Source organism: Paramisgurnus dabryanus, chromosome 20 (genome assembly GCF_030506205.2).
Source record: "Paramisgurnus dabryanus chromosome 20, PD_genome_1.1, whole genome shotgun sequence".
Lineage (NCBI taxonomy): Eukaryota > Metazoa > Chordata > Actinopteri > Cypriniformes > Cobitidae > Paramisgurnus > Paramisgurnus dabryanus.
Window position 1 is genome coordinate 1802982 of NC_133356.1, and position 27328 is coordinate 1830309.

The 27328-nt window shown below is 39.2% G+C and overlaps 1 protein-coding gene across 4 annotated transcripts in view; it reads left to right on the forward strand.

The window, feature by feature from the left end:
• Positions 1–27328, forward strand: part of adgrb3 (adhesion G protein-coupled receptor B3) — a 208129-nt gene that overhangs the window by 116616 nt on the left and 64185 nt on the right. For all 4 annotated transcript variants that reach the window (XM_065296013.2, XM_065296012.1, XM_065296014.1 and 1 more), the window contains 5 exons: positions 293–394; positions 4340–4446; positions 6158–6352; positions 10497–10565; positions 17376–17484. In XM_065296013.2, coding sequence (XP_065152085.1) covers positions 293–394; positions 4340–4446; positions 6158–6352; positions 10497–10565; positions 17376–17484 — 582 coding nt within the window. The remainder of the gene's footprint in view (positions 1–292; positions 395–4339; positions 4447–6157; positions 6353–10496; positions 10566–17375; positions 17485–27328) is intronic.

Below are 27328 nucleotides of genomic sequence, written 5' to 3' on the forward strand. Positions count from 1 at the left end.
ATTTGGTGAAATGGACAAACGACCAAAGCAATCGTATGGGTTGGAGGATATGTTGGGTGTTACAACAAACCCTCTGTTTGTTACAATGAACCCCACCTATGGGGTAACGTTTGCACTCCTGTCACTTTGGGTGTAATTGTATGATAACGGTAGATCACACAAACAAACTTTAAGTGTTCATTTGTAGCAGAGATGAGTGTGTTGAATGTGTAAAAAATGATTCATCTAACTCAAAGCCCTGCTCTTCTCTATCTGATGTATACCTGAGCATGTTTTTATTTCTGCACTTTAGCTCCTTATGAAATCTGTCCAGAAGACTACGCCGTGTCTATGCTATGGAGAAGAACTCCCTCTGGAGAACTGGCCTTCAACAGGTGTCCACCCAACGCCACAGGTAAGCACGGCCATCACACTTTAAACTTAAAGAGCTGTCGAACACCGCAGGCCATCTGACACTGCATTAAAGCACACACGCAGACACAATGCAAGAATAGAGCTGGGACACTTTCAAAGAAATAAAATGTCTGACTTTTTCTTCTGCTTTCTCACATGTTTACTTTAATGGTAAATGGTTTGAAATTATTCATAAATTCCAAAGCCCACAGTGACAAATGTTACAGAGCAGTGTATTCACATGTACTTTAAATGCTGTTTGTACCTAGAGATTTATTTTTTTTGTCATGTGCATACTATTGACCCTCCACCATTTTGTCAACATCTTTGTAACGCTGCTTCTCTCATTTATGAAAGAGAAAAAATGTAAAAATCTGTATCTTTTTCAGCAAAATGCCGTGCCACTATCTGACCACATACCTGTATCCACTGCAGCTTTTATGACTCGGTTGAGGACTCACTTTAGTTCAGCTATGTGTAGAAGAGAGAATTTTAATTAATCAAAACTATTTTCATATTTTTCATTCATTATAACTATGTTTAAATATTTTTAAATAACCATGACTAGATTACTTTTCCCTACTGGTTTTAATGTTTGTACGCCTTGAGAATAAAACTTAGCAATGCATTGTTTAGAGCATGATAAATAATGCCTACAAATAACAGTAATTAGTAAAGAAGGAAGCTGCGTTACACACATGATACCAATCAATAAATCAAGCTGATGATGTTGTGTCATGTTAATGGATATACCTATACTATATAAATGTTGTATTATTTTATTATTGGCGGATTCTCTTTGATTGGTCTGAGGTCCTTCCCGCCGTGATTGAAGCATTTACAAAACCATTGTTTGGAGCAGGGGTCTCTACCTTTTGTGTGCAAGGGCAACCACAATGAATCAAACAATCTGGAGGGCTACTTTTTTATATAGTCTACTGAAAACGGCTTTGTTTTACTTGTCGATGTTTTATCTTATTTAAAATGTTAACATACATCAAAAAGAAGCCATAATATAAAATATGTAATAAATGTGAGCAGGTGTTTAGATGTGCGTTGTCTGCAGACACCCCGGGTGTGCAACTTAAAGGGCACCTATTATGCAAATATTAACAAGATGTGTCTCAGATGTGTCCAGAATGAAGATTCCCCACAGATCATTCATTATATCATGTCCAAAATGACCCTATTTGGGTAGGAGCAAAAAACGTGCTGTTTTAATGTCTGTACCTTTAAATGCAAATGAGCTACAGCTCCTCACTCCCTTACAAACAGACGGTGAGCGCTTTCGGTTCAAATAGATCTGATAAACACAGTCTAAGACAATAGTATCTAGTGGACAGAGTAAAACTCACTGAGGGTAGAAACTAAGGTAATGCAGGACTGTAAGTGGGCGGGGATTTATCAGTGTGACCTCACATTGATAAGAGAATCAAAAAGGCATGTCCAATAAGGCTGTTGTGGTTTAATGGGGATTAAAAAACAAAGAGCCAGTGGATTTTTTCATCATAGGGTGGTTGTGTTCACACATTGCTGACACACATTATGTCCAAACACCTTATAAAAGTGGATTTTGCATAATAGGTGCCCTTTAAGTCAGGCAGGGTAATCTGCCAACACAGTTCACACCAGTTTGATTATTCTTTTAGGGGGCGTGTACACCAAAACGTTTAAATGTCTGGCTCTCTCTGTCTCATATTCTCTCTCTTTTTTCTCTTTCGCAAGTTGGTTTATCTGGTCTGAGATGTTTCACCTATTGATTGTGTAGTGAGACTGGCAGTAGTTGCTGTATTGTTCTCAGGGCTGCAGCAGGATTAGGGTTATTCTCCTGTTGTGAGGACTTCTGTAGTGTTCATGAAAGAGGAGCTGCTGGAGAGAGAATAAAACATGTGGACAGAAGTCCCACAGACTCAAGAGATAACAGCAAGTAGACCAGAGGAGCTGGAACTAAGAGAAGCTTATCACAAGTGTGTGTGTGAGCGTGTGTGTGCGCGTGCATATTGTGTGAGTGTGTGTGTGTGTGTGTGCATGTATGTGCGTGTGCATGTTGTGTGAGCGTGTGTGTGTGTGTGTGCGCATGTGTGCGTGCGTGTTGTGTGAGCGTGTGTGTGCATGTGTGTGCGTCCATGTTGTGTGAGCGTGTGTGTGTGCATGTATGTGCGCGTGCATGTTGTGTGAGCGTGTGTGTGCATGTGTGTGCGCGTGTGTTTTGTGAGCTTGTATGTGTGTATGTATGTGCACGTGCATGTTGTGTGAGCGTGTGTGTGCATGTGTGTGCGCGTGCATATTGTGTGAGCGTGTGCGTGTTGTGTGAGCATGTATGTGTGCATGTATGTGCGCGTGCATGTTGTGTGAGCGTGTGTGTGTGTGCGCATGTGTGTGCGTGCGTGTTGTGTGAGCATGTATGTGTGCATGTATGTGCACATGCATGTTGTGTGAGCGTGTGTGTGCATGTGTGTGTGCGTGCATATTGTGTGAGCGTGTGCGTGCGTGTTGTGTGAGCGTGTGTGTGTGTGCGCATGTGTGTGCGTGCGTGTTGTGTGAGCATGTATGTGTGCATGTATGTGCGCGGGCATATTGTGTGAGCGTGTGCGTGCATGTTGTGTGAGCGTGTATGTGTGCATGTATGTGCGCGTGCATGTTGTGTGAGCGTGTGTGTGCATGTGTGTGTGCGTGTTGTGTGAGCGTGTGTGTGTGCGTGTATGTGCACGTGCGTGTTGTGTGAGCGTGTGTGCATGTGTGTGCGCGTGTGTGTTTACATGGATTCAAACCATATTATGAATATCTTTCAATGTGGGAGGACGTGTGCCACAGGCCAGTGTATACTTTTGTATACAGAATTATATCATTTATACATGAAAGAAACAGTGTGTAGTGCGTAGGTGGAACTGGTAAGATGTGCGTTGTCTGTTTTCTGCATAACCCACATTGAAAATGTGCAAAAGCATTGAAACGGGACCCCAAGAAGGCTTGGAAAATCTTCATTCATTATCAGGGTTTGAATTAAATTAAACTCGGTCTGTTCTCGCTAGAGACTAGAATGCTACAGCAACAAAAGCAAATGGTTGGAACTGATTTAAGCCCCTGAGGATTGATTAATTGGTGAAGAAAGGATTGATCGGTAACAAATTTGTTAAAATCATTCAAATTTTCCAGCCTGGAATGAAAACTTCACGCTTTGTCCCATTTTTTGAGTGCGTATGCGATTGGATGAGGTTTGTGTGATTATCGTGTGAGATTAAATCTACTTAGGCCCCTTCTGCGTGTGCCATGTGTGTTTAATGGTGAGATCTGAATGCGAGGCCTTTGATCCAGCGCTCCGGGAGGTTTTCGGTGATCCGCGCGCGGCTCGGGGGCATCCGACACGGATGTCTCTGCTTGGGGAAGGCAGCTGCGTTTCAGGTTGGCTGAGTAACATGAGGTGGAAATGTGTTGGAATGAGAGCTGATAACGGAGTGCATGCGGTGAATGCTTGCATGTGGGTGTGGTGAGGTTGTTCCACAGTCAAGAGGTGTTTATAATGCAAATCGATACACGTAGGATGCGCTCTGCCGGGTTGGAGGCGAGGAATGTGTTTGTGCGAGGCTGCTTGCGTTTGTTGACTGCGCCTTGCAAGTGTGGGCGACGTCTTGTTGAAATCTCAGGTTGCAGGGTTTCGTTGGCAGTCACCGAAAACCAAAAATCCTATCCGCCGTGTGACAGCTATTGTTGGGTAACATCACAATCTCCGAGGTGCAATTACTGTATGTCCAGTCCTTTAAAGAAAATAACTGTGATGTTTGGCTTACTGCAGTGGCCCATGTGCGGCGCATGTGTGTGTAGATGCTGAGGCTGTTTTTTATCTTTGCGTTTCTCCTGATGTAAGATGTGGGGGCTGGCAGCATTGAACTGATACAAGTATAAAACCTCAGAATTTCTCTTTTTCTCATTTCCTTTTTCTTTGCAGGCACCACTAGTCGACGCTGCTCGCTGGATCACCGCGGGGTGGCCTATTGGGAGCAACCCAGCTATGCTCGATGCATCGCAAATGAATACAGATACCTGCAACAATCAGTAGGTGCAGAGTCAGCTTGCCTCGCTCCGTCTCTTTTTGTGACGTGCCATAAATTACCCCTGCAGCCGTCAACATCACCCAAACTATTTCCAACAACACCCTCCCCGTGCAGACCACCGCACAGGTCTGCAAGATTAACTGCTATCATCCAAAAGGCAAATTAAACTGCTCGTTTTGCAGTTTTCCTCAATAATGGAGGGGTCTAACACACTGTGAAATATTAGCACAATCCAGTATTTATTTTTTTGGCACAAAAGCAGGATTTAAAGTCGTGTGTGTTTTGTGAGTCTTGCTGCATGCCAGGTTGCGTTATGGCTATGTAAGGCTTTCAGGCGCTGTCTGGTTTCAGGTTTTACTATCCTTGTGGTGACATTTGCTTTTCACAATGAAGGCATAGCCTGACTCACACATACATGCGTCTCTTTGTCTTGTATTTGAGTCAGTGTGCATGAATTTACGTTTGCTTGTGGATTGTTTCATGCTGTATGAAGTGCATGTTGTTTTGTTAATTATTATTCCAATGTTTTAACAGTAAAATGCACAGATATTTATAAGTAAGCCATTTGCTTTCGTTCCCTGAAGAGTGTAAACACAGTGGCTCTGCGGCACATTGAAAGCATCGCTCTGTTTGATTGAACAGCCTTGCATGTTAACTTCAGGCTCGCCCAAAAGCATACATTTAGGGTGAAAATGGCAGAAAATGAAGCGTTTAAGAAACAATTATTAATTTTTGTTTACTGCTTATAGTACAGTGGAAAAATGCACTTTACCTTTAATCCTGTAGAACCCAAGGTTTTGGGTACTGTAGCAGCAATTAACAGCGACCAAATTTGACTTTGTTGGATCTCCGACGTTAAAGAAATATTTAATCTGTTATCAAAAGTTGTGTTTCCAAATTTTCATGCTGAGTTTTTTTCTTTCTCTGTAACACATGTAGAAATTAAATGTATACAAATTAATTGATAATATTGATTATACCACGGGGCTGTTGAATGCTTTATTCTGTTAGAATTGTTCAATGGGTGTTGATTATTTTTCAATAACCGCACACCTAACCTTTAAAATGTCTTTAAAATAGGCACCAGAACAATACCTCTTTTTGGTAACCGTGGTATAAGCAGAATAATTGACTCCGGTCTTTTGAATTATTAGAAAATAAAGGACACCTGCGATGTAACTTCGCTTCGCGTCGTGCCGCATAACCACCTTGGGTTTGCATTATTTTCTTATAATTCAACAGCCCGTCGTCAATTATTCCTTACTTAATGTACAGTTTACATAGATTTTCTACTAATAAAAATTACACCTAATTTTAAAATGCGTTATTGTAACGTGCGTTACTGAAGAATGTAACTGGTATAATATTACCAACATTTTTATAGATAATGTGTTATATTACTGCGTTACAGGAAACACAAATATATTACTGTAATTACATTACTTTTGTAATGCGCTTCTGCCAACACATTACCCCAACTATAATAAATAGAATTAATTGAATTTACATACTGTTGGATATTACATCCCATGTGGTAAGAGCTGTCAATAAACCTCTTATATGCCATGGAAAAATAACCTCCTCCTTATTATCATCTATATTATTTTATTTGATTAAGAACAACTGGCAATTATGTTCCTGACATGAACAAGCTGTGTTGAGGTTTTAAAGGACGCACAGATCCCAGTCTTTTTCTCTTTATCTGTCTCCAGGTCCAGGGGCACCTTGCTAAAGGTCAGAGGAATCTGGCAGGGGATGGCATGTCCCAAGTTACAAAGGTCCTTCTGGATCTCACACAGAGACGTAATTTCTATGCCGGTGACCTTCTCTCCTCTGTGGAGATTCTCCGAAACGTTACTGACACCTATAAACGGGCCAGTTATGAACCCTCTTCTGATGATGTTCAGGTAAAATCTGACATTTTGGTTTTCAGGTCAACCTTGTAATTTCATATAACATTTAATAAGGTTGTATTTGTTAATGCATTTGCTAACACGTACTTCATTTATTCATCTTAGTTCATGTTAATTATAACATTTACAAATGCATTTATCAAATCAAAAGCTGTAACTTTTAACATTAGTTTAATGCAACATGAACAATCCAATTGGCCTTAATGTACAATAACAATGCTGAAAAACTCATTAGCCGGGTTTTCATTCAAACGAAGCGTTATATAAATATAAAGACAATGGTATAGACAATATTAGCTGAAACAGCTAGACGATCAGTCTCGTTGGTTTAATGTTCGCTTAATCAGAATTTATTTGACAAATGCGTCTCCATCTCCTTTTAATTGTATTAACTCTTTATCGCATCAGTCAAAAACTACCTCAAGCTAGAGTAAAAACTTTTTGCAAATTAAGGGATTTTTTTTCCAAATTTGGCATTTCCATTACACGTTTGTGATATTTTAAAATGCACATACAATCAAGGTGATAGAAACCCAGTTATTGTTAGTTCAGTTGTTGTAATGCACTCGTTTGCTATGACATGGCGGTTACAGTATATTGGTTGTGTGCTTGAAGTTGGCATAATAGCAGAAGTTTGCAGAATGACAGAAATAACTTCCAGTGCCTTGAAAATAGTAGTGCAACTTCTTGGCCCATGACTGATAAACATCTCCACACTTCTGCCCCTCTTGGAGAGCTTATAGGATTTTAACACCGTGCGCCAGCTGCTGATAAGAGATTGTCGCTGAGTCTATCTCGTTCCATCTCAAAGCATTGTCATAACCTCTCAATGGCACAATAAACTGATTGCACACAAACGCATGCGAGATGTGAGTATTTTTCCCTAATACACAGCGTGCACTTTTGCGTGCTACAGTAGATTGGTATGTGGGTGTTTTTATCCGGAGCGGCCCCTCCTCCCTGCACGAGTGTGCCGAGGTTGCTCGTGTGTTTTGGAACGTATTAATGCCTTGTTTGAGCGGACGCATTGCCACCAGAGGGAGCATAAGCATTCAAGTAGAAAAACAAGCATGTCAGAGCCAAGAAGCTTCCTCTCTCCGTTCTTTTGTGGCATGGAGACTGAATGGCAAACAGAAAAGACAGGCAGACATCCAGCAGGATATCTCATTCAGCCCAGGTCTCTATCCGGTCTTAGAGTATACGCTGCTCTCCTGAGCGCCTTCAAACTCCTCATTCCTCTCAATTATGCGCACATTTGAGTACTTTCAGAAGATCAACCAATCCTTCAATAGAGAGCGGTGGAAAATCCCAGGTGTGTTTTAGAGCCATAGCCACCGGACGTTTCCCATCATCTCCCTGTAAATCAGGGCTGTGGTGGTCGGTGTAATTCCTCAAGATGCCGTTAGTTTCGACTTTAAAAAGGGAATAGAGAATCTTCATAATACTGTGTGAGTCTACAGCTTGTTTATCCTCACAAATATAGTATAACATGTCATACTTGTGAAATGCTCGCAGATGTTTTGCTGTGTATTTAATACTCTCAACAGATGTGTAGGTTCAGACATATGGGGTGCAATGACATTATCTTAACATGAACACTATTGTCTGGAAAAAATCCTCACTAAAATAGCTTCCAAGGTAATGGAAACCTGAGAGTTTGTGTATTTGGGATAAAATCTGATTAAAATGATGATGTAAATCATTTATTTGCATTATGCATTTGACAGATGCTTTTATTGCAGGTGATTGCATTACAAGGTTTATAGTTCATGTATATGATTGGCTAATGAATGCTGTTGTATTTTCAAAGAAGCAACACCTCATAGGCCATGTTCAGACCACATGACCGGCTGAATACTCGCAATTGTCCTTAAAAATCTTGTAATAATTGTATAATGGCTGGTAAATCATCAGTTACACAAAACTAGCTCTTGTGCCAAATACTGAATTAACCAATAGATCAATTATTTGTGAAGAAACATCATTTATGCGTACTGTTCTTACAATTATATATGCAAGATAGCCTACATGATAATGCATATTATGGTGCTTTTCCATTGCATAGTACCCTACGGGTTGGGGCGGGTACGTAGTACCCAATACTTTTTTAGTTCCACCTCGGTTGAGGTGCCAAGCGAGCTAAGCTGATACTAAAACATGAGGTGAAAACACTGTAGACCATCGCTAAATGCAAGATTAGCTTTACCTTCGTGCTTGGGTTGTCTAGAGCAAATCTGTTGTCATCTGTGATTTGTTGTAAGTTCCCGTTTAGCGGTGAAAAACATCCACAGGCTGAGAATCAAGAACACCATACCAGTTTTCCAGACTTGAAGTTTGTTGCATGTCCGCATCTATGTACGCCATTTTTGCAACTTAAATGAGGCTCAGCGAAGTGCATTGACTGACTGTAATGTGAGACAGAGGTAGTGATAAACACGATCTACTTATGGTGGTCAATTTTGATCTTGTGGTGGACTGATAAATAAATGAATGAATGAGAAACACTGCATTCATACGATGCTCACTCTGCTCACTCCCACTTTTTGCTTGATGTCACAGCAGTAGGCACATAAACTGTAAAGAATCTGGATGTAGGGTCCGTGATGTCACCCATAGGATTTTTTGAAGCCATTAGTTGGCGGGGCCTGCAGTCGCCAACTTGCATTGTGCGCATCGGATAACCAAAAGTGGGTGAAGAGGCAGAATATGGGTGAAGCTGAGGTGGCTGGTTGCTGAAACCATGCATGCCTAGCTCGACTCTAGTGACAGCAGTGGCAGTTCACCAAGTTGCCACGCCCTTAATTATGCAGACATTTAAGGCTTATTATAATTTAAATGGATGAGTTACAAAAAAAATCACCCCCCTCACAGCTGTCATGAATGGCAAAATTATCCATATACACTTTTTGTAGCAGGAAGTAAAAAATTTTTTCTGCTGTAAAGTTGGGAATTTTAACAAGGGGGTCTATGGGAATTGACTTTGTTTTGGAGCCTCTAGTGGCTAGTCAATGAATTGCAAATTAAGTCACTTCTCGAGTAGGCAGCGTAAAAATATAAAGACACGCCTATAATCTCACTCACTTTAAAGTGATACTAAACTCAATGGAGAATGGAGCAGACCCGACCTAACCCGTGGGGTCTACGCAATGGTTAAGTGCCATACATACTTGTATAATACATGATAGACTTGTAGGCTTGAGCTATGGTTTGAATTTCTTGGTAACGCTTTACAATAAGGTTGTATTAGTAATCATTAGTAAATGCATGAACTAACATGAACAAACAATGAACAATATAAGTTATCAGCATTCAGTATTAATTCTTGTTAACAGTTACAACACTTGTAAAGGTTTTAGTATTAGTAAACACTGAAATAAACATGAACTAAGATCAAGAAGTGATGTTCATTGTTAGTTCATGCAATAACTAATTGTTAACAAACGCAACCGTATTGTAAAGTGTTACCAGTTTCTTATACTGCAAAAAGTCAAACTTCATTCAGCATTTTTGTCTTGTTTATTGTGTCTTTAGAGATGGAAAAATAAAACATTTACTTCCAATGTGTAAAAGCATTTTTTCTTTAAGTATTTTGATATTTATTGAACGTTTTTACTTCATACCCCACTGGCAAATAGTTTTCCTCATTTATCCATAGCTTCACTTTATGCAGGGTAATTTGTGCTTGTTTTCAGATTTGGAAGGCTGTACGAATGTGTTTTTTTATGCTATATGAAATTATAAGACAGACAAAAATACAATAAGAAAATGTTTTGTAACTGTTTCAGTGCCGTTAACTATGTTTGTAAAATATATTTAAGAAATCATTGAGCTACCTTTAGCATGTGTGACCCTGTTGGTGAAAACTCAGCTTAAGTCATTTTGTTGTGATTTACTGTTTTTTACATAAAATCATCCTATATAATTTAATAAACATTGTGTAAAAAATATCATTTTGACCAAAGAAGGTCATGACAGAGATTGAAATCAATGTGTAATAAAACTGTGATGCTCCTCACCTCATTATTATATTCTGAGACTTTTACCTGGATTTCACAGATGGGGTCACATGTATAAATAGATGTCAGAAAATATCGTATTTCACTAATTATGATGTTTTTATTTTTCTCTCTTCATGCAGAATTTTTTTCAGATAATCAGTAATCTTCTGGAGGAGGAGAACCGGGAGAAATGGGAAGATGCACAACAGGTGGGTGTGAACATCCAGCACTGTTAACAAAGCTTGCAGGTTGAGATGTGTTGTGTGGCTCTGCGGCTAAATATTGTGTGATGAGCACCCGGCAAATCAGTCGCCGTCATTCGTGCAGATGCTTTAGGTAATTGTTAGGTCAAAGGGTTTGCTGTCTCCGCAGGCAGGGCTGCGTCAAATTGAGCTCTCTCTGCCAAATACAGACCTCCCTGCTGTGGATTATAGTGAAAGGGCATGGGCAGTACCAGCTGCAGCCACCTGATGGCAGCAACAAACATCCAGCCCTGGTGCTGATCTTTGAGCGATGACGCATTGCCTTTGCTCAGATGAGACAGCGTAAAGGAGCTTCATGGATTCTTTAGAAACTTAAACAAAACTGCTTTATTGGGCTGAATTGAGTGCCTTTTATTCCTGTCAGCTTAAAGTTGTAATACCTTTTAAGCAGACAGTGTTAATGTCAAACGTAAGCTGCTTTGGAGCTGTAATGTTTTTTTCTGCAACATGTGTTTCCCGCGTGTCAACTAAATTAACCTCTAATAGAGTTTACAGTAGGAAAGTGTCACAGGTGCTTTGAGGCAAAGTAATGTGTTTTTCAGTCTGTGCGTTTGACGATCAGGTCACGTAGCGGACCGCTTGTTTTGCAGAAGCTGTTTTGCGTGCTCGGACGTGACGCCTTTTACATTCTCGCTGCTCTGGGCTTTGTCACAGATTAAATCTTTGGGCTCCTCGGATCATTAAAGGACATCTAAGGTGGTTGTCACCGGCCCTGCTAAATGATTGACCTCAAAAAGACCAGACATTTAAAGATCACCCAGGATTTTATCTCATCTGCCTGTCTTGTCATCTTCTACAAAGTCAGCTTGCCTTGAGCTTTGATTGCCTGTTTGGAGTTCACACCTCAGACTTGCGGTGTCTCCGGTTCTTCAGTGAGGGAGAGACAGAATAGCTTTCTTTTCCCTGTGTTTTTTAGTGATGACCTTAGACACAGTTATATTGGGTATTTGCATTTTACATTTATGCATTTGACAGATGATTTTATCCAAAGCAACTTACAGTGCATTTTTAAGGTATACATTTTTATCAGTATGTGTTGGGATCGAACTCATGACCCTTTAGACTTCTAATGCAATGCTTTACTAATTAAGTATTTGCTTCCTGCTCCATTTACAGTTATGCATGTGTGCATTCCTGGGAATCAAAGCCATGACCCTTGCGTTGCTAGCACTGCTCCACCTTTCAAGCTTTATCATCTTCTCCCACAATTATATGCGTGTGTGTGTGTGTGTGAGTGCAAGGAATGTGATACAGTGTGTTAATAAAGTTATATTTTCACGTCTTACACCTTTTGATTGCATTAGAGAGAAATTTGTATTGTAGTTTTCAGATATGGGATTAGTTATCACAAAGGCGATCTCTCTTTATATTTCAAACTGAATTCCATTACGCTGCCTATGAAAGCTGTCTGAATGTGTTTCCCAGAGCTGCCTTCATGCCACCGATGTCAGCGAGGCAACAAGTCAGCTGCCTTATGTTTCAGACGCAGCCTGAATGTAAAAAACACTGCCTACAGATAACACTAGCATACATGTAAGCTATATAACATTTAGTTCATGCTCACATTCAGTGCAATGTGATATTGCTTTTATAAAGTCTTGCTGCGAGTAAGTCATGGCTGAGGACACGCTATTAGGCATGATGTAAATTAGGGTGCCTGCAACCCATTCAGCCGACTTATGCACAATACAGAACTAGTCTCAGTTATGTTCCTGCTTTTGTAAAAGACAAAAATACTAATAATTTGTATAATACAAATACTAAAGCAAAAAAATATTTATCAGTGCAACTTTCATAAAGTTAAATCATTAAAAGCCTTTCTTCCGCCAGAAAAAAATTGTCCCTGATAGACTATGGACTGCAATAGAGTGTTTGTTTACATTGTTTCAATAGTTCGCCTGCGCATTCAGATCTTAATGATTAATGGTAAACAAACTTGGCTTGCTGTCCTCGAAGGGAGCTCTACAGCTGAGCTCTGAACCTTCAGAGAGAGCGAACCTGAGGCCGGGGCTCGAACCCCAAGTTCAATCCCCCCTTGCAACAGAAATGCACAGAGGAAGAAAGAGAGCAGTGAAGGAGGAGATGGGGAGGAGGTGGGATGCCGGATAAACTGCAGCTGGACCCCGAGGCCGGAAGGCTACCTTATATACGCCCATAATGATGATTGACAGACCTGAATGTTTAGGCTCCTCTCGAAACTACATTTAGAACTACAATAAAGGTGATGCTAAGGTTGCAAAGGGGCGGAAAGTTTCCAGTATTTTTTTTCCCTTAATCTCGGGAATTTTGAAAATATTCCGCATGTGAAACTTAACAGAAATGAATGGGAATTATTTGTAAATTTAAGGGATTTTTATAAACTGTATCATATACAAAGATAAGTAAACATTAGTTTGGTCATAAGCAGACATTCATGCAAGGTAATAAAACATTTTGGATAATCCTTATGCTAATCAAGCCTAGAAATCCTTCTAATATGAATACAACACAAGAAAGTTTTAGACAAATTGATGTCATTTACGTGAATACATGCAAAGATGGACATTTTGACATTATTTTTATTCAAGAAATGATCTGTGCATGTTATGCAAGAATGTACATACATGCAGGAGGTGTGGCCTCAATGGCCCTTCAGTAAGCAGTGTGTTATGTGCATGTGACCAAAGAATGTGCAGGGGAGAAATTGCATTAAATCTTGCTGTTTTAAACAAAATTATGCTGCAAGATTTGTTTAACTACATTTAAAGTTCCCTGTTAGAGGCAACTCTAACTCTTTATTCCCATATATTCCCATGGAAAGTTTCCAGCCTTAAAAAAATTCCCAAAATTTTGCATTCTTATGTGATGCGCAGCGATACACAGAATCATTGGGTGCATGGCTGCGGTTTAACATAAATTAAACACAGCTATTAACCAATCAGAATCAAGGACTGTTTTATAAATATATATGTATATAGTAAGCAAAAAACATGGCTTTTGTTTAATAACTGTAAACTACTATGATATGTATTGTATCCATGGCCGTAGTTTATATAATTTGCCAAAACAGTACAGGTTCATCTAATGGCCGTCTGCCTCGGCCATTTCCCGCACTGCTGTCTTCCTCCACACTTCAGCAGCCCAGCGCTGTTGCCATGGCGAGGGATGCTCTCTACTGTCCCCCTCCTGTCTGATCTGCCTGCACTCTCTTAGCATCTCTCCCTTCGTCTACAGCCCGTCTGATTGGCTTGGCCCAAGATCGGCCCCCGTGCGAATGCAGAGCTCGACTCCTGCCAGGGGGATTATTAGATATGTGACTCCATCGCCCTGTTTCTGCACCTCACTAAGGGTGCTAATTAAGAAATGTCACTCAGTGCTATTTTTCGGCACCTGCGTTTTTGTCTTTTGCAGATTGAATGCAATGTGTTTTTGCACCGTGTTTGTTTTCACGGGGAGCGAGGGTTCAGATGATGCTAATGAGATGAGAGAAATCTGACGGGTTAAAGGGTTAGGACTCTTTACAGCATTGATTACTTCACAAACAAATTTGTGGTTTGTCTTCTCAATCTTTAACCAAAATGTAACAATGTTCTCCTTAGGGGTGGGCGATAAATCCGTAGGTATGATAAACCGGTAGACCTTTGCCAGTAGGTAAAGATTTTAGACTATCGTATTGAGGTTAAACGCCTACCTGTGTGCTTGGTCATGAAAACGTAACATTTTGTACACATATTTAAGCACTGAAGTTTTACATCAAGTGATTTCAAGCCATTGTGTGCTAACATTAAACGCACACACTGTTTCTGTGTGAACGGAGCGCACAAGTCGTGCATCCGCTGCTCGTTGAGCTCGTGAGCATTTTGCCGCTTTATTGGCCTTAAAAACACACATGCGTCAAAATTTCTGTCATTGCAAGTATCCTCATAAACATACCGAGCCCCTAAGGTGACATTGGAGTAAAAAAAAATAAAGTTTAGTTTAAAACCGTCATTTTTTAAAAAGTTTTTTGCGTGCTCACGTGAAAGTATCGTGTGCTCACATGAAACTATCGCGTACCCACGAAACTAAACGCGGTAGTTTCACGTGCACATGCTAAAGTTTCACGTGAGGATGCGAAACTAAACTTATTAAATTTTTGCTCCATGAGGGGCTCCGTATAAACATGACCATTAAGCAGCTAAAAAAGAAAACGCATGTGTGACAATAAATTGGATCCAGACTTTGGTCTTAAAGGGGAAGTTCCCTAATTTTGCTCCTGTCTGTCACTCATGTTAATCAAACAGCATTGAGAGCAAATCCCTTTTCTACCTCAAATTAGTACTAGTTGTGTTTTCATTACATGTTTGTGCAAAACTAATACAGGAAAACTAAATTTAGTAATTTTTGCTCTCATGGCATTCCAAACATCATGTCCATTGATGTTGGTAGGATTACTAATATTACATCCAAACATATTTAGTGAGATTGTTTTTTGTCTTTTTTAATGCTTGTATACGTTTTTTTTGTTGTTGTTAATATTGGTAACAAGAATTACGAAAATTCAATGGTATTAAAGATTTTGAATAACATAAAAATCTTATTAAAAGGTTTATTTTATAAAGTTATTAGAAATGTATATTTAACTATTTAGTAATGCAAAACAATAATTCTGTCTTTCCAATAAGCTTCCATGTGTCTTCTTTCAAATAAGACCAAAGTTGTGTTTTTTAGAGCAAAGGCTTCATGATCTGTATCTATTTTAGTTTGGGTATATTTTGAGGGAAGAGATTACATTTAAGTATCAACTTAAGTAAAAAAAAATGCTTTGTCCTTGTCATTCTGTATCTGCTCTTTAATGGCAGATGTAAATAGCAGAGTTCAGGCACCTAAATGTTAAGCATTGGATCAGCAGGTCATGATGTTATTGACTTGTTATTGAGAGAGCGGTTACATCGACAGGTTGAGATGGTTCAGTTGGGAGGGGGACGATGACCCTCATAGGCCTCTATCTATTCCTCCTCTACGTTTGCTCTGACACTGATGGCTCCTCCTCTAGAGAGATTCACACCATCGTTCAGCAGCACGAGTTTGTCTTTGTGAAGGACTGAACACTGAATGATGAGATCCAGAGAAAGTGCCCTTTACAAAGACTTTTTTAAAGTGTTAGGAGCGTGGGTCACAGTGTCCAGAACACGCTGCTCACAATTTTTGTTTTTCTTGTATCTTGTTGTGTTAGGGGTATTTTTATCTGCCTTGTTATATGCATTTTTTATCCAGTTTAATAAAGTGTGTTGGTTGTGCAAAACCAACTTGCTTTTATTATACAACTCTTAATCTACTAAAGGCATCTTTTAAAATGACTAAACCATGACTTATTTGTATTTCTACATGTAGAGCATTCAAGAGCTTTCATTTAAGTGTTTTCTGATTTACTGTAGTACAGTACTGTGTAATTTTAAGTAGTCAGATTTCTCTCTATTTCGGTCTGTTTTTGAAAAGATTGTTTATAGTGCAAAGAGTTGGAAAGTAAATGCTGTATAACCTTCAATTTGTAACCTTCAATTTGTAATATCTTTACACCACAAGCCAACATAAGAATTTGTCTTAATCACCCAGCCAAATGTGAATGCTTAAAAAGCATTTAAGCTACCAAGTATACAAAATAAGTTATTAAAAGACGGGATTTTCTGCTCCCAAACGCCAGGGGTGTGTCGGCTGTTGGCATTGAAACCACACCGACTCGTGGGGAAGCTGCTGTCTGTCACTACAACTTATTTGGATGCCCGCAATTGTTTTAGGGGCGGGGTCATGCTCAGTGGCCCCAGTGCATCATCGAGCCACCATATAAGCCCCGCCCAAATAATTCAGAACACAGAAATGTGGAAAAATGATCTAACTCTGCAATTCAGTACTACATTGTTCAGCTTTTAATGTACTTCAGGAATACATTTCTAACATTTATAATGTGTTTAAAAACAATTCTCAGAAGTTTCACTTTAAAGTCAACAATCAAAGTGCACAGTCGGAGCCGATGGTGTAGTGGATAGTTCTGCGACATATTGTGCAGCTGCACTTCCGGCGACCCGAGTTCGAATCCTGGCCGAGGTCTTTTGCTTGTCCCATACCCCTCTCTCCACCCTGTCATATCTTAAATACTGTCTATCAAATAAAGACAAAATTGGCCAAAAAATAAATTAAGTACACAAATAAATAATTAAAAATCACTACAATATTCAATATAAAATAACAAATTATTATAAGCAATTTTATGGCGACTTTATTGATCCTTACTTTTTCTGGTTTCATAAATCTGGATGAGAAAGTTCCCTTTGCTTGGTTGAGCAATGCAAAAGTCAGAGGTCTGATTTTGAAGAAACACACATGATGATAATACGTGTAGCTTGAATGCACTGTACGTTGGATTAAATAAAAATGTCTGCCAAATGCATACATATAATAATATTAAAAAGTGATCGCAAAATGCTTTTAGCATTAATATATTTGGACAATTTAGTATTATGTAATCTTTTAGACCTTGCAAACAATTTGTGCGCCTTTAAAGATGAAAAATTGTTATTCTGTTAATGTTGTAAATCACACTTTACATATAAAAATATATGAAAGATCAGTGTGGTGTTGCAGAAGCTCTGAGTTTACACAGATGAAGAATCTCTAACAAAAACACAATTGTGCTAAATAGTTAATGTTTTTGAAATGTAAATAAAGTCCATCTTCATGTGAGATTTCATGTATCTGTTATGATTATTCACACTATTTCCCATCGTTCTCCCCTCACAGATTTATCCAGGATCAGTCGAGTTGATGCAGGTCATCGAGGAGTTCATCCACATTGTCGGGCTGGGAATGAAGGACTTTCACAACGCCTACCTGATGACCGGAAACCTGGGTAAGACCTCCAGACGGTCGTGGTAAACCGACCTCTCAACCCACAGACTCAGCCTGTCGATGCAGTGTGTCGTCAGTAATTGAGGATAAATGGGGCATCTCATGCAGAAAGGGGGGCAAACCCATCTAGTCGATAATGTTAATTAAAATCAAGCCCTTTCCACTTAAAGTGCTAAATTCTCATGCAGACAGCCTCATCATATCAGCCGGGGAAAAGAGGAAGGTCGTGTTTTGGGAAACAAAATAATTTCTCATCCATCCTCCTGCATACTGTTGAAGATCTGCAGTGCTGCTTCGATGCACCTGGTGTTATATATTAGCAATCCAGTTTGTAAGAAAAGGTTTTCAGTTGCATGACTCACAAAATTATCCATCATGAGTCAGAAATGTGCACGCAAACGCCACTTTCCCTTCCGCTCATTTGAACGAAATCAAGTTTAAATGCTTTGCTTCCGGTGGTGAAGCACGTCTGCTCGGTTCTCTTTATTCAAACAGAACATTGACCCACAAACTTGCAATCTCCATGAAGAAATATGAAATGAATGGATGAGGATGACCTTGATCTCAGTCAGCAGACATATAGTTGGGTCTGTTTTGTTCTGAATGCTACTTAAAGCCTTCTGTCATTAAAAAGGCAATTTCATTCAAGGACACCTTTGATATCTTCTTTAATGTTAACTTGTTTTATGTAGCTTGCCATAAAACACCAATATGATTGTATCAAAGTGTCATGAAGTTATACTTGATATATATTCAAAGTGTAGTTTAAATGTTTGAAGGCCCTTCAACAATATATAGACAAAGGGTGCTTGTTTTGTATATTTGGCTCATTAGAAATAAAAGCTTGACTTCCCTGCTGAAAAAAACAGCATACCAGCAAAACCAGCATATGTTGTGTTTTGGTGTTGGTTTGCTAGTGAACACCAGCTAAAACAGCATCAAACCAGCATCAGCACCAGCATTAGCACCAGCTAAACCAGCATTAGTACCAGCATCCCATGCTGGTCATACCAGCATATGTTGTGTTTTGGTGCTGGTATGCTGGGACCACCAGCTAAACCAGCATAGACCAGCATGATTCCCATGCTGGTCCATGCTGGTTTGATGCTGGTTTTTTCATCGGGATTTTGATAGATGCCCTGCTGAAAAAACCAGCATACCAGCAAAACCAGCATATGTTGTGTTTTGGTGCTGGTTTTCAAGTGAACACCAGCTAAACCAGCATCAAACCAGCATCAGCACCAGCATCAGCACCAGCATTAGCACCAGCTAAACCAGCACCAAACCAGCATTAGCACCAGCTAAACCAGCACCAAACCAGCATTAGCACCAGCTAAACCAGCATTAGCACCAGCATCCCATGCTGGTCATACCAGCATATGTTGTGTTTTCATGCTGGTATGCTGTGACCACCAGCTAAACCAGCATAGACCAGCATAATTCCCATGCTGGTCCATGCTGGTTTGATGCTGGTTTTTTCAGCAGGGTGCTTCCATGTTTTGATACATTTTGGTAATTAAACCCACATCCTTGACATTAATAATGCCATGCTGTGCTTGTTAAGATATTCATCACACTTCTTAATGTGTGTCAAACATATGTTGGCATTGTTTTCTATAATTCAATCGCTCTTAAAGGTCCCATATTTCAAGGCTTTTTAGGGTTATATTTTAGGTTATGATGTCCATAAAAAATATATATTTGCAGTTTAAGTGCCAAAAACAATCTCTATATATTTTTACAGCTCCTCTTTCAGGAGCTCTGCTAACAACAGGTCGTTTTGGCCTGTAATAAGTAATATTCATGAGCCTCTCTTCTGATAGGCCTGTTGTTTTAGGAGTAAAATACGCAGTTGAAATAACGTTACCCATGGAAGTATGCTAAGTGTTAGTTTCTGTACACTAAATGTTAGGTTAGTAAACCAACAGACACAGAGACTAATAGATTTGAACCTTACCATGTTTAACTCAATAAACAAACAGACACTGGGCCGGTGTCTGTAACTTAAGAATACAAACAACGTCTGATTTCCAACAGATATTTTATCAAAACCGTTGGCTACCAAACACTTTAACGTTACAAAACAATACGTAAACATCTAGTTAGCAACATGTTAGCATCACGTTAGTGTTGCATAACTGTTTACAATATATAATTTCAGTTTTCTCTGGCTTCATAATGTAACTTAAAAGTAAGGACTGCATGGTAAATCGCATGCGATTGTCTGTCGCACCTCTTTGGTAAAGCTGGTTCATTGATTAGTTAGGGTGGCCATTCGTGCCAGTTCCGCCGGACACATCCCGAACATGTTTTCGGGTTCGTTCTCCAGAAGTCGCGTTGGTCGACCGCATAAGTCATCAAGGTTTAATATTTCGGGTTTCATATGAAATGTGAGAACCTCGATGACGTATGCGGTCGAGCAACGCGACTTCCGGAGAATGAACCCGAAAACATGTTCAGGACGTGTCCGGCGGAACTGGCACGAATGGCCACCCTATGATTAATAAATCACCATCACCTGCTTTCAGAAGCGGTAACCGGCAGCTGGTTCTGAAAGCAGGTGATGCCGCTTTACTACTAATCAACGAGATGCGCATGACAATCATGTGCGAGTCATCATGCAGCCCTACTTAAAATATGTTTACTTACGGCAGGGGTTTCCAAAGTCGGTCCTGGAGGGCCTGTGTCCTGCAGAGTTTAGCTAAAACTTCCCTCAACACACCAGCCTCAAAGTATATAGTCTGCCTAGTAAGACCTTGATTCGCTGGATCATGTGTGTTTGATTTGGGTTGGAACAAAACTCTGGACACCCCTGACTTACGGGTTGTGGATTTGAGGTCGGATCCAGCAAAGTAAGAACTGGAAGATCTTTGAAGAGTAGATTCCTGGAGAAACCAGCATTGAACTGGCACACTGAAGTAGTCACTTGTGAAATGTTTAGGACAGACAGTTAAAGTTCAACTAATTGTTAAGGAATTTCTGAATAAAATGAATATTATCCATTGTTCTTGTATATTAATGTTTTTCAGAATCCTGTGCAACGATTTAGTTTCCTGACATCCATCGATTGAACAGCATTTTTTCACATGGTGTGATATTAGGGGTTTGTTTGGCATAAAGGGGTGGGGCAGTGGACAGTGCTCAGGGTGGAGACTGAAGGCGGCGACTGTGTCTTGGTGAACTAGCAACTTTACGGATGTACAAACGAACGGTTTTAACTCACAGCTATCTCAAGCAGGTTGTGTGCAATTGACTCGTAAATGACTGTTTTGAAACTTATATGGTACTTGCATAGCCCCTCGACCTCAGTTATTGTGAAAAAAGCCACAAAATTTCAGATTTGACAATATGGGAACTTTAACCAACTTGTTAAGATATTACTGACCAGTACACTGTGGTATTGAATGCAGACATCACAGTGATCCAGGAAAGAAACTTAATGTCAGTCAGCTACAATGAAACAGTGACTCTAGCAATTTAATCGAGAAACCAAAACATTTTCAAGCATTTGCTTGCCTTTAAACATCATGGCTGCATTTGTTGACTCTACCTGATTTTTATTTTATATGTTTGACCTGCTTTTTAAAATCTTTAAAAAGCAACTCAAATTTCTGCATTTACACTAAACACTTCAAGGTAGACATGCTGACCCAGAACAGCTTGAGCTGCAGAGGAACTATAATGGTGTGGTATGCTTTGGATGCATATGAAATGATTATTCAAGGTTATAAGATTATAGAGTTTTGTTTCTGTAACAAGACGTATAAAGCGTCAGCATTACTCCACTGAGTGGAGCCGTCGTCCTCCAGTGCGCTGCTAATAAGAGTCATGTGATCGCGGGTGGTATCCACTTAGGGTTGCCAACTGTCCCGTATTAGCCAGGACGTCCTGTTTTTTTGGCCTTAATTGATTTGTCGCATACAGGACCTCTAATATCATTTGACTGCTACGCTGATCTGACCAGTGACTGATACAACAGGCTGGTTCGACTTCAAGTGGGACAACATAAACCGAAAGGCAGATGACATCAAAATCTCGCAAGAGCGATTAAGAAGCACAGTGTAAAAATGAACAAACTATTAACAAACCTACTGTATGTTGCCAAAGCATAAAAGGAATAAATTAATATTTAATAAGGAGATTAGCTATCGTTTTGACAAATGGCTTATAACAATACACTGTATATTAACATTAAACCATACCCAGCAGGCCACCTTTTGTCCCATATTTCAGAGTGGCAAACTCTATATACACCTGAGTTGATGCCATTTGCCACCATTGATGTGATGTACGACGCATCTTGACACGGGAATATTGAATCTGTCCGCTTACATTAAGACACAAATGCACAGATCCAATTTATATCTGATTTATTTTCACATATGAATGAGGCCTGAATGCATGGGTCATATCTGATCTGTGCCACATTGGTAAATTCAGCCTATCCCTCTGTTTCTGTGCTGTCACATTATTTTAAAATGGCGTCATTCACAGACCCTTTAACTATCTTCTTAGTCTGATGCCATGACAATAAAAGCTTTTCATCTCAACTAGCCATCTATATTAACTGGATAGTAAGAGCACTTTAAGATCACTAATGAGAAGCCTCAGGTTTGGTTTGAAAGTGAATCAGCATTTAGATTTCCACTGAGACTCCGTCCATGAACCCATGACCCAGTCATTTCATTATACTCAATATCTGACATCTCCAATATCAGTGATTTTATGAAAAGGTGCCTTCAGTCCTTCAAACACAAAGTGATGTATTAGCCTAATGATGGCTCCATTAGTTAAAGTGTCACAGGGTGATATTGGGATGGAGAAAACTTGTTAAAGCTGCTAACAGGCTTCTGCAGAACGCAGGGATGGTTTCACAATCCATTTGGGAATCAAGAAAATATGAAAGTTAAACATGAAACACATTGGTACATTTGTGCCGAGCACTTCTTCTCCCGGAGTGCAAATTGGCAAAGAAATGGAGCTTTGTTATACTGTAATGTTTTATTTAAGCAAGGATTTGTTTTTACTATTGGCCTACAGAGAAACAGAGAAATGCACTGTGTTTGTTTGGCATTCTGTTTAAATAAAATAATAAATAACAAATGACAAAGCATTTTGGTAACACTTTACAATAAGGTTTTATTTGTTAACATAGTTAATGCATTATCTAACATGCATGAACTAACAATGAACAACACTTCTACAGCATTTATTCATCTTAATTCATCTCAATTTCAGCATTTACTAACACATTTAAAATGTTAACATTAATAATGCATTTACTAATAGTTTTATAGGTTATTTACAGGCATCGTAACATGTTAGCAATACACTCACCTAAAGGATTATTAGGAACACCATATTCATTCTATGTTTGACCCTCTTTCACCTTCAGAATTGCCTTAATTCTACATGGCATTGATTCAACAAGGTGCTGAAAGCATTCTTTAGAAATGTTGGCTCATATTGATAGGATAGCATCTTGCAGTTGATGGAGATTTATGGGATGCACATCCAGGGCACAAAGCTCCCGTTCCACCACATCCCAAAGATGCTCTATTAGGTTGAGATCTGGTGACTGTGGGGGCCATTTTAGTACAGTGAACTCAAGAAACCAAGTTGAAATGATTCAAGCTTTGTGACATGGTGCATTATTCTGCTGGAAGTAGCCATCAGAGAATGGGTACATGGTGGTCATAAAGGGATGGACATGGTCAGAAACAATGCTCAGTTCGGCCGTGGCATTTAAATGATGCCCAATTGGCACTAAGGGGCCTAAAGTGTGCCAAGTAAACATCCCCCACACCATTACACCACCACCAAAATCCTCTAGCATCAACAAGGCATTTTCACCCACAGGACTGCCGCATACTGGATGTTTTTCCCTTTTCACACCATTCTTTGTAAACCCTAAAAATGGTTGTGCGTGAAAATCCCAGTCACTGAGCAGATTGTGAAATACTCAGACCGGCCCGTCTGGCACCAACAACCATGCCACGCTCAAAATTGCTTAAATCACCTTTCTTTCCCATTCTGACATTCAGTTTGGAGTTCAGGAGATTGTCTTGACCAGGACCACACCCCTAAATCCATTGAAGCAACTGCCATTTGATTGGTTGATTAGATAATTGCATTAATGAGAAATTGAACAGGTGTTCCTATAATCCTTTAGGTGAGTGTATATTTATTTAATTTTTATTAGGATTTTTATATTCAAAGAAACCAGCCAAACAGCCAAAGTGCAAAAGTATTTTTTACCCAGTGAATAAAATCCTTGGTTGTCTGTTGGCATGAGCTATGTCTATTTCCTTATCCTATTCACTAAAAATTTAACAACGTCTTCGAGTCTGCTCATATTGATTAGAAAAACAAAACAGTTCTGCCTGTACTAGCCAAGTGAAATCATCTGTCATAGTAAGATATTGCAGCATCATTTCTTGCCAAATTTATGGGGCTCCTGACACTGCAATAAATACCTTCTCTCAACACCGCACACTCTTTTAGACAAATAACCTTGATTGCAGACTCCCCGTAAGAAGAAAACAAAGATTTGGTCTTAGTTGCAAGTCTTTAAAGCTGAAATGTGATTTTTAAATGTGTTTAATGGACATCGATTGGTGCACATTGATTGCTTAGATGAGTTGAGTGGCCATGTCATCTACTCCAATAAGTAGTCTGACCTTCGCATTTGAGCGTTTAGCCGAGATTGCACAAAAAGTTTTGATGTACCAGAACGCCCATTCCTTGCTGTTTTTGTCCTGTTGTTTGTCAGATTCAGTTATTAGGAGCATTAGTTACAGGTGGGTGCAGGTGGCGATGTGTCTTCTGGCTGGGTTCCCTAAGGACCATTAGACACAGAGACATCACACCACAGTCATGAGAAGGCAAACAGCTTTTGGAAACATCTAAACCAATGGACCTCACACAAAGAGGAAGATGGGTTGAATTAATGAGGATGCACGGCAGGAGATAATTAAAGCCTGTCCCTTCAATCTCTAAAGTCATTTTCACACATACTGTAGGTTACGGAAAATACGCAAATAATTTGTCCCTGGATAGTTTGATTTTGGTTTATTAACACTGCCAGTGATTTTCAGGAATCTGTGCATTACGTTTCCTTATTATGTGCCATTTCTTTCTGGAGAAACCACACGCATGCATTTTCTGATATGATACTCCTCTTGAATGCAGCCAATGTCCGCGAGTCAGACAGTGCAGCATTGTTTACACTTTCTTGAAAAAAATCAATGTACCAGTGGTATATTTGTACCCTCCTAACTGTCTATGCATATTATGCTGGGACTGGAGAAAGATTTTAATACTAAATAAATGACACGGGTGACCTTTAAATTCATTTTCATTAAAAAATGTCTTAAGTCCTAGCAGTCTGATCAAATAATGGGTCAACAGGGAGATATAAAAACAATGACGCTACTTCAGATTCATTCATCTCACAGGGATTAGAAGGTCAAATTGAGAGCTTTTCATTGTGGGATACAATATTCAACATAGCATGCTCTGTTGTATGCTGCGTATCATCCAGGTATTCACAAAAAATCCATCACGTGCCGATGGACACATACTGCTGAAATAGTGCTACTTGCATGATAAAACATTATACTAGAACCACATACCAGTCCCTCCAGAAAAACGCAGTTATGCGATCGCATGATTCAACAATTTATGCGGGGCCGCATTTTTTCAAATACGCTGCACTTGCGCCGCATAAATTGCAGATTTCCGTGCGCAAAATATGCAGGGCTTGCATGACTTTATAATCCCCACATTTTCGTAGCAACAATGACTTATATCTTAGCAGAAACTTGAAAAATTTTGCATTTACTTCACAAAATCGCAGCCATGTCCCCTGTTGACATGGAAACTTTATGAAGTGACATGATTACGCGAAGTGAACATCGTTGAAAAGCTGCAAAAGCTGCAAACAGTATTTGCAAATTCCCACAGTTTCATCGCATAAAATTGTTTTTAAGAAAACATGCAGCAAGATCAAAGATTTTTGCCCGCAACAATCACAAAACTCGTGCGTTTTTCTGGAAAGACTGACATATGGATGCATTAGACTAATCAGAGTCACATGCATACAATTGTGTATGTCATTATTTATTTAATATAAAGTATTATAAATAACAAGAAGCAGGAAAATGAAGCTTGAAGTATAAATCAAGAAGCCTGTATTGAGGTTAAGAGCAGTGATCTTATGGTGATTTTACAGCTTTATATGGGAGCTTCTTCACCCAGCGTTCTTCATTTTTACCCCATGTGCTCGTGTGACTAATGCCCTCCCCAAACTGTGCCAGCAGCTGGCAGGACTTCCAGTCTCCTCCTCGGCACACACACTGCAGATCATAGGATGGAGGAATTATGATCCGGCTGTTGGATGATCCTCACCTAAAGCTCAGTGCACATACCTGCTCTTTCTCTCTTCTGCTGTACACAAGTCATATGTCACGCTTGTGGTTCATACAAACATGATGTAGAACTATCATTTGAGTATTCAAACGTGAATATTAGGAAGTAAAATTCAAATAAAATACATTTTAATTAATTACGCAGATACTGCTGTACACTCTTAACTCTTTCTTCACCATTGATGACTAAACCCAAGGAAAAATGCTTCCCTGCCTATGAGTTTTTCCGGCAATCCGTATTTCCGCTATTATCCACCAGATGGGGTTTTTACCCAACTTAAAAAAACACTGAAGCATCCACTGATCCAAAAACAGTTCAAACTCTGTGTATGTTTTGATCATTGCTCTGAATCTGAGCTCTAACAAAAGTCCTTTACAAAAACGGAATTATTTCATAATAATTTTTTTTTTATTATTATTTTTATTTTTTTGAAGTGGGGGTTTGTTCTTTCATTGATATATTGCATGTTTATATATGTAAAGAAGATAATTTTCTGGATGGCATTAAACTTTTGTGAAAATCTAAAAAACACTGGCAGGGAAAGAGTTCAAAGTTTCACAAAATGCCTACCAGGAAAATGTTCTTCTATAAATATATAAACATACAAATATATCAAATGAAAGAACAAACAAAACAGGAAACAACTTTCATTCTACCATTATTTGTTCTCTTTAATGGGTAATTATCTTTAAAAATACCACATTTTGAACATAAAGCTGAAATAATTGCATTTAAGGTAATGTTAATAATGTAAAGAAAAATTGTTAGAGATCAGATTCAGAACAATTACCAAAACATATACAGAGTTTAAAAATAATTGAATTTGACGTTTAATTTATTTATTTATTTTTTATTATTATTTTATTACCTAATTCATTTAATAAATTAGGTAAAAGCGGATAAGCAGAATTACAAATTACCGTAAAATTTTTCAGGAAAGCGTCATTGGTGCTTGTTTTCTCTTAATTAACATAATAACTTATCAGTGGTGGGGAAAGAGTTAAGTGGGTTTAAAGCTAAAGTATTTGATGAACGTATAATACGTGCCGAGAGCAATCGGTAGTATCTCATTGTGGTGTTTAGCGGCTTTTGCATCTGAGCTCCTCATATCTTAATTCCTCCTGCCATTTCATTTTTTAAATCCAATTCAGTCCAGACCTGCAAAACCAAACCTTTTTATCAGCAGACATCTTTGAATCCTAAGATCACTGTAGATCCTGCAGATGTCAGATGTTGTGTAATTGTGGACCTGTGAAATGTGACTTGCTTACAGCTGTGTGTCTTAAAGGCTTTCTGTTGTTGCTGTGATCCACTGAACTCAAACTGACCAACGTCTTGATATTTCACAGGAGACTGAGAAGAGATTATACTTTCACTGTAGTGTAGATCCAGAAGAGAAGATGATGTTTGCACTG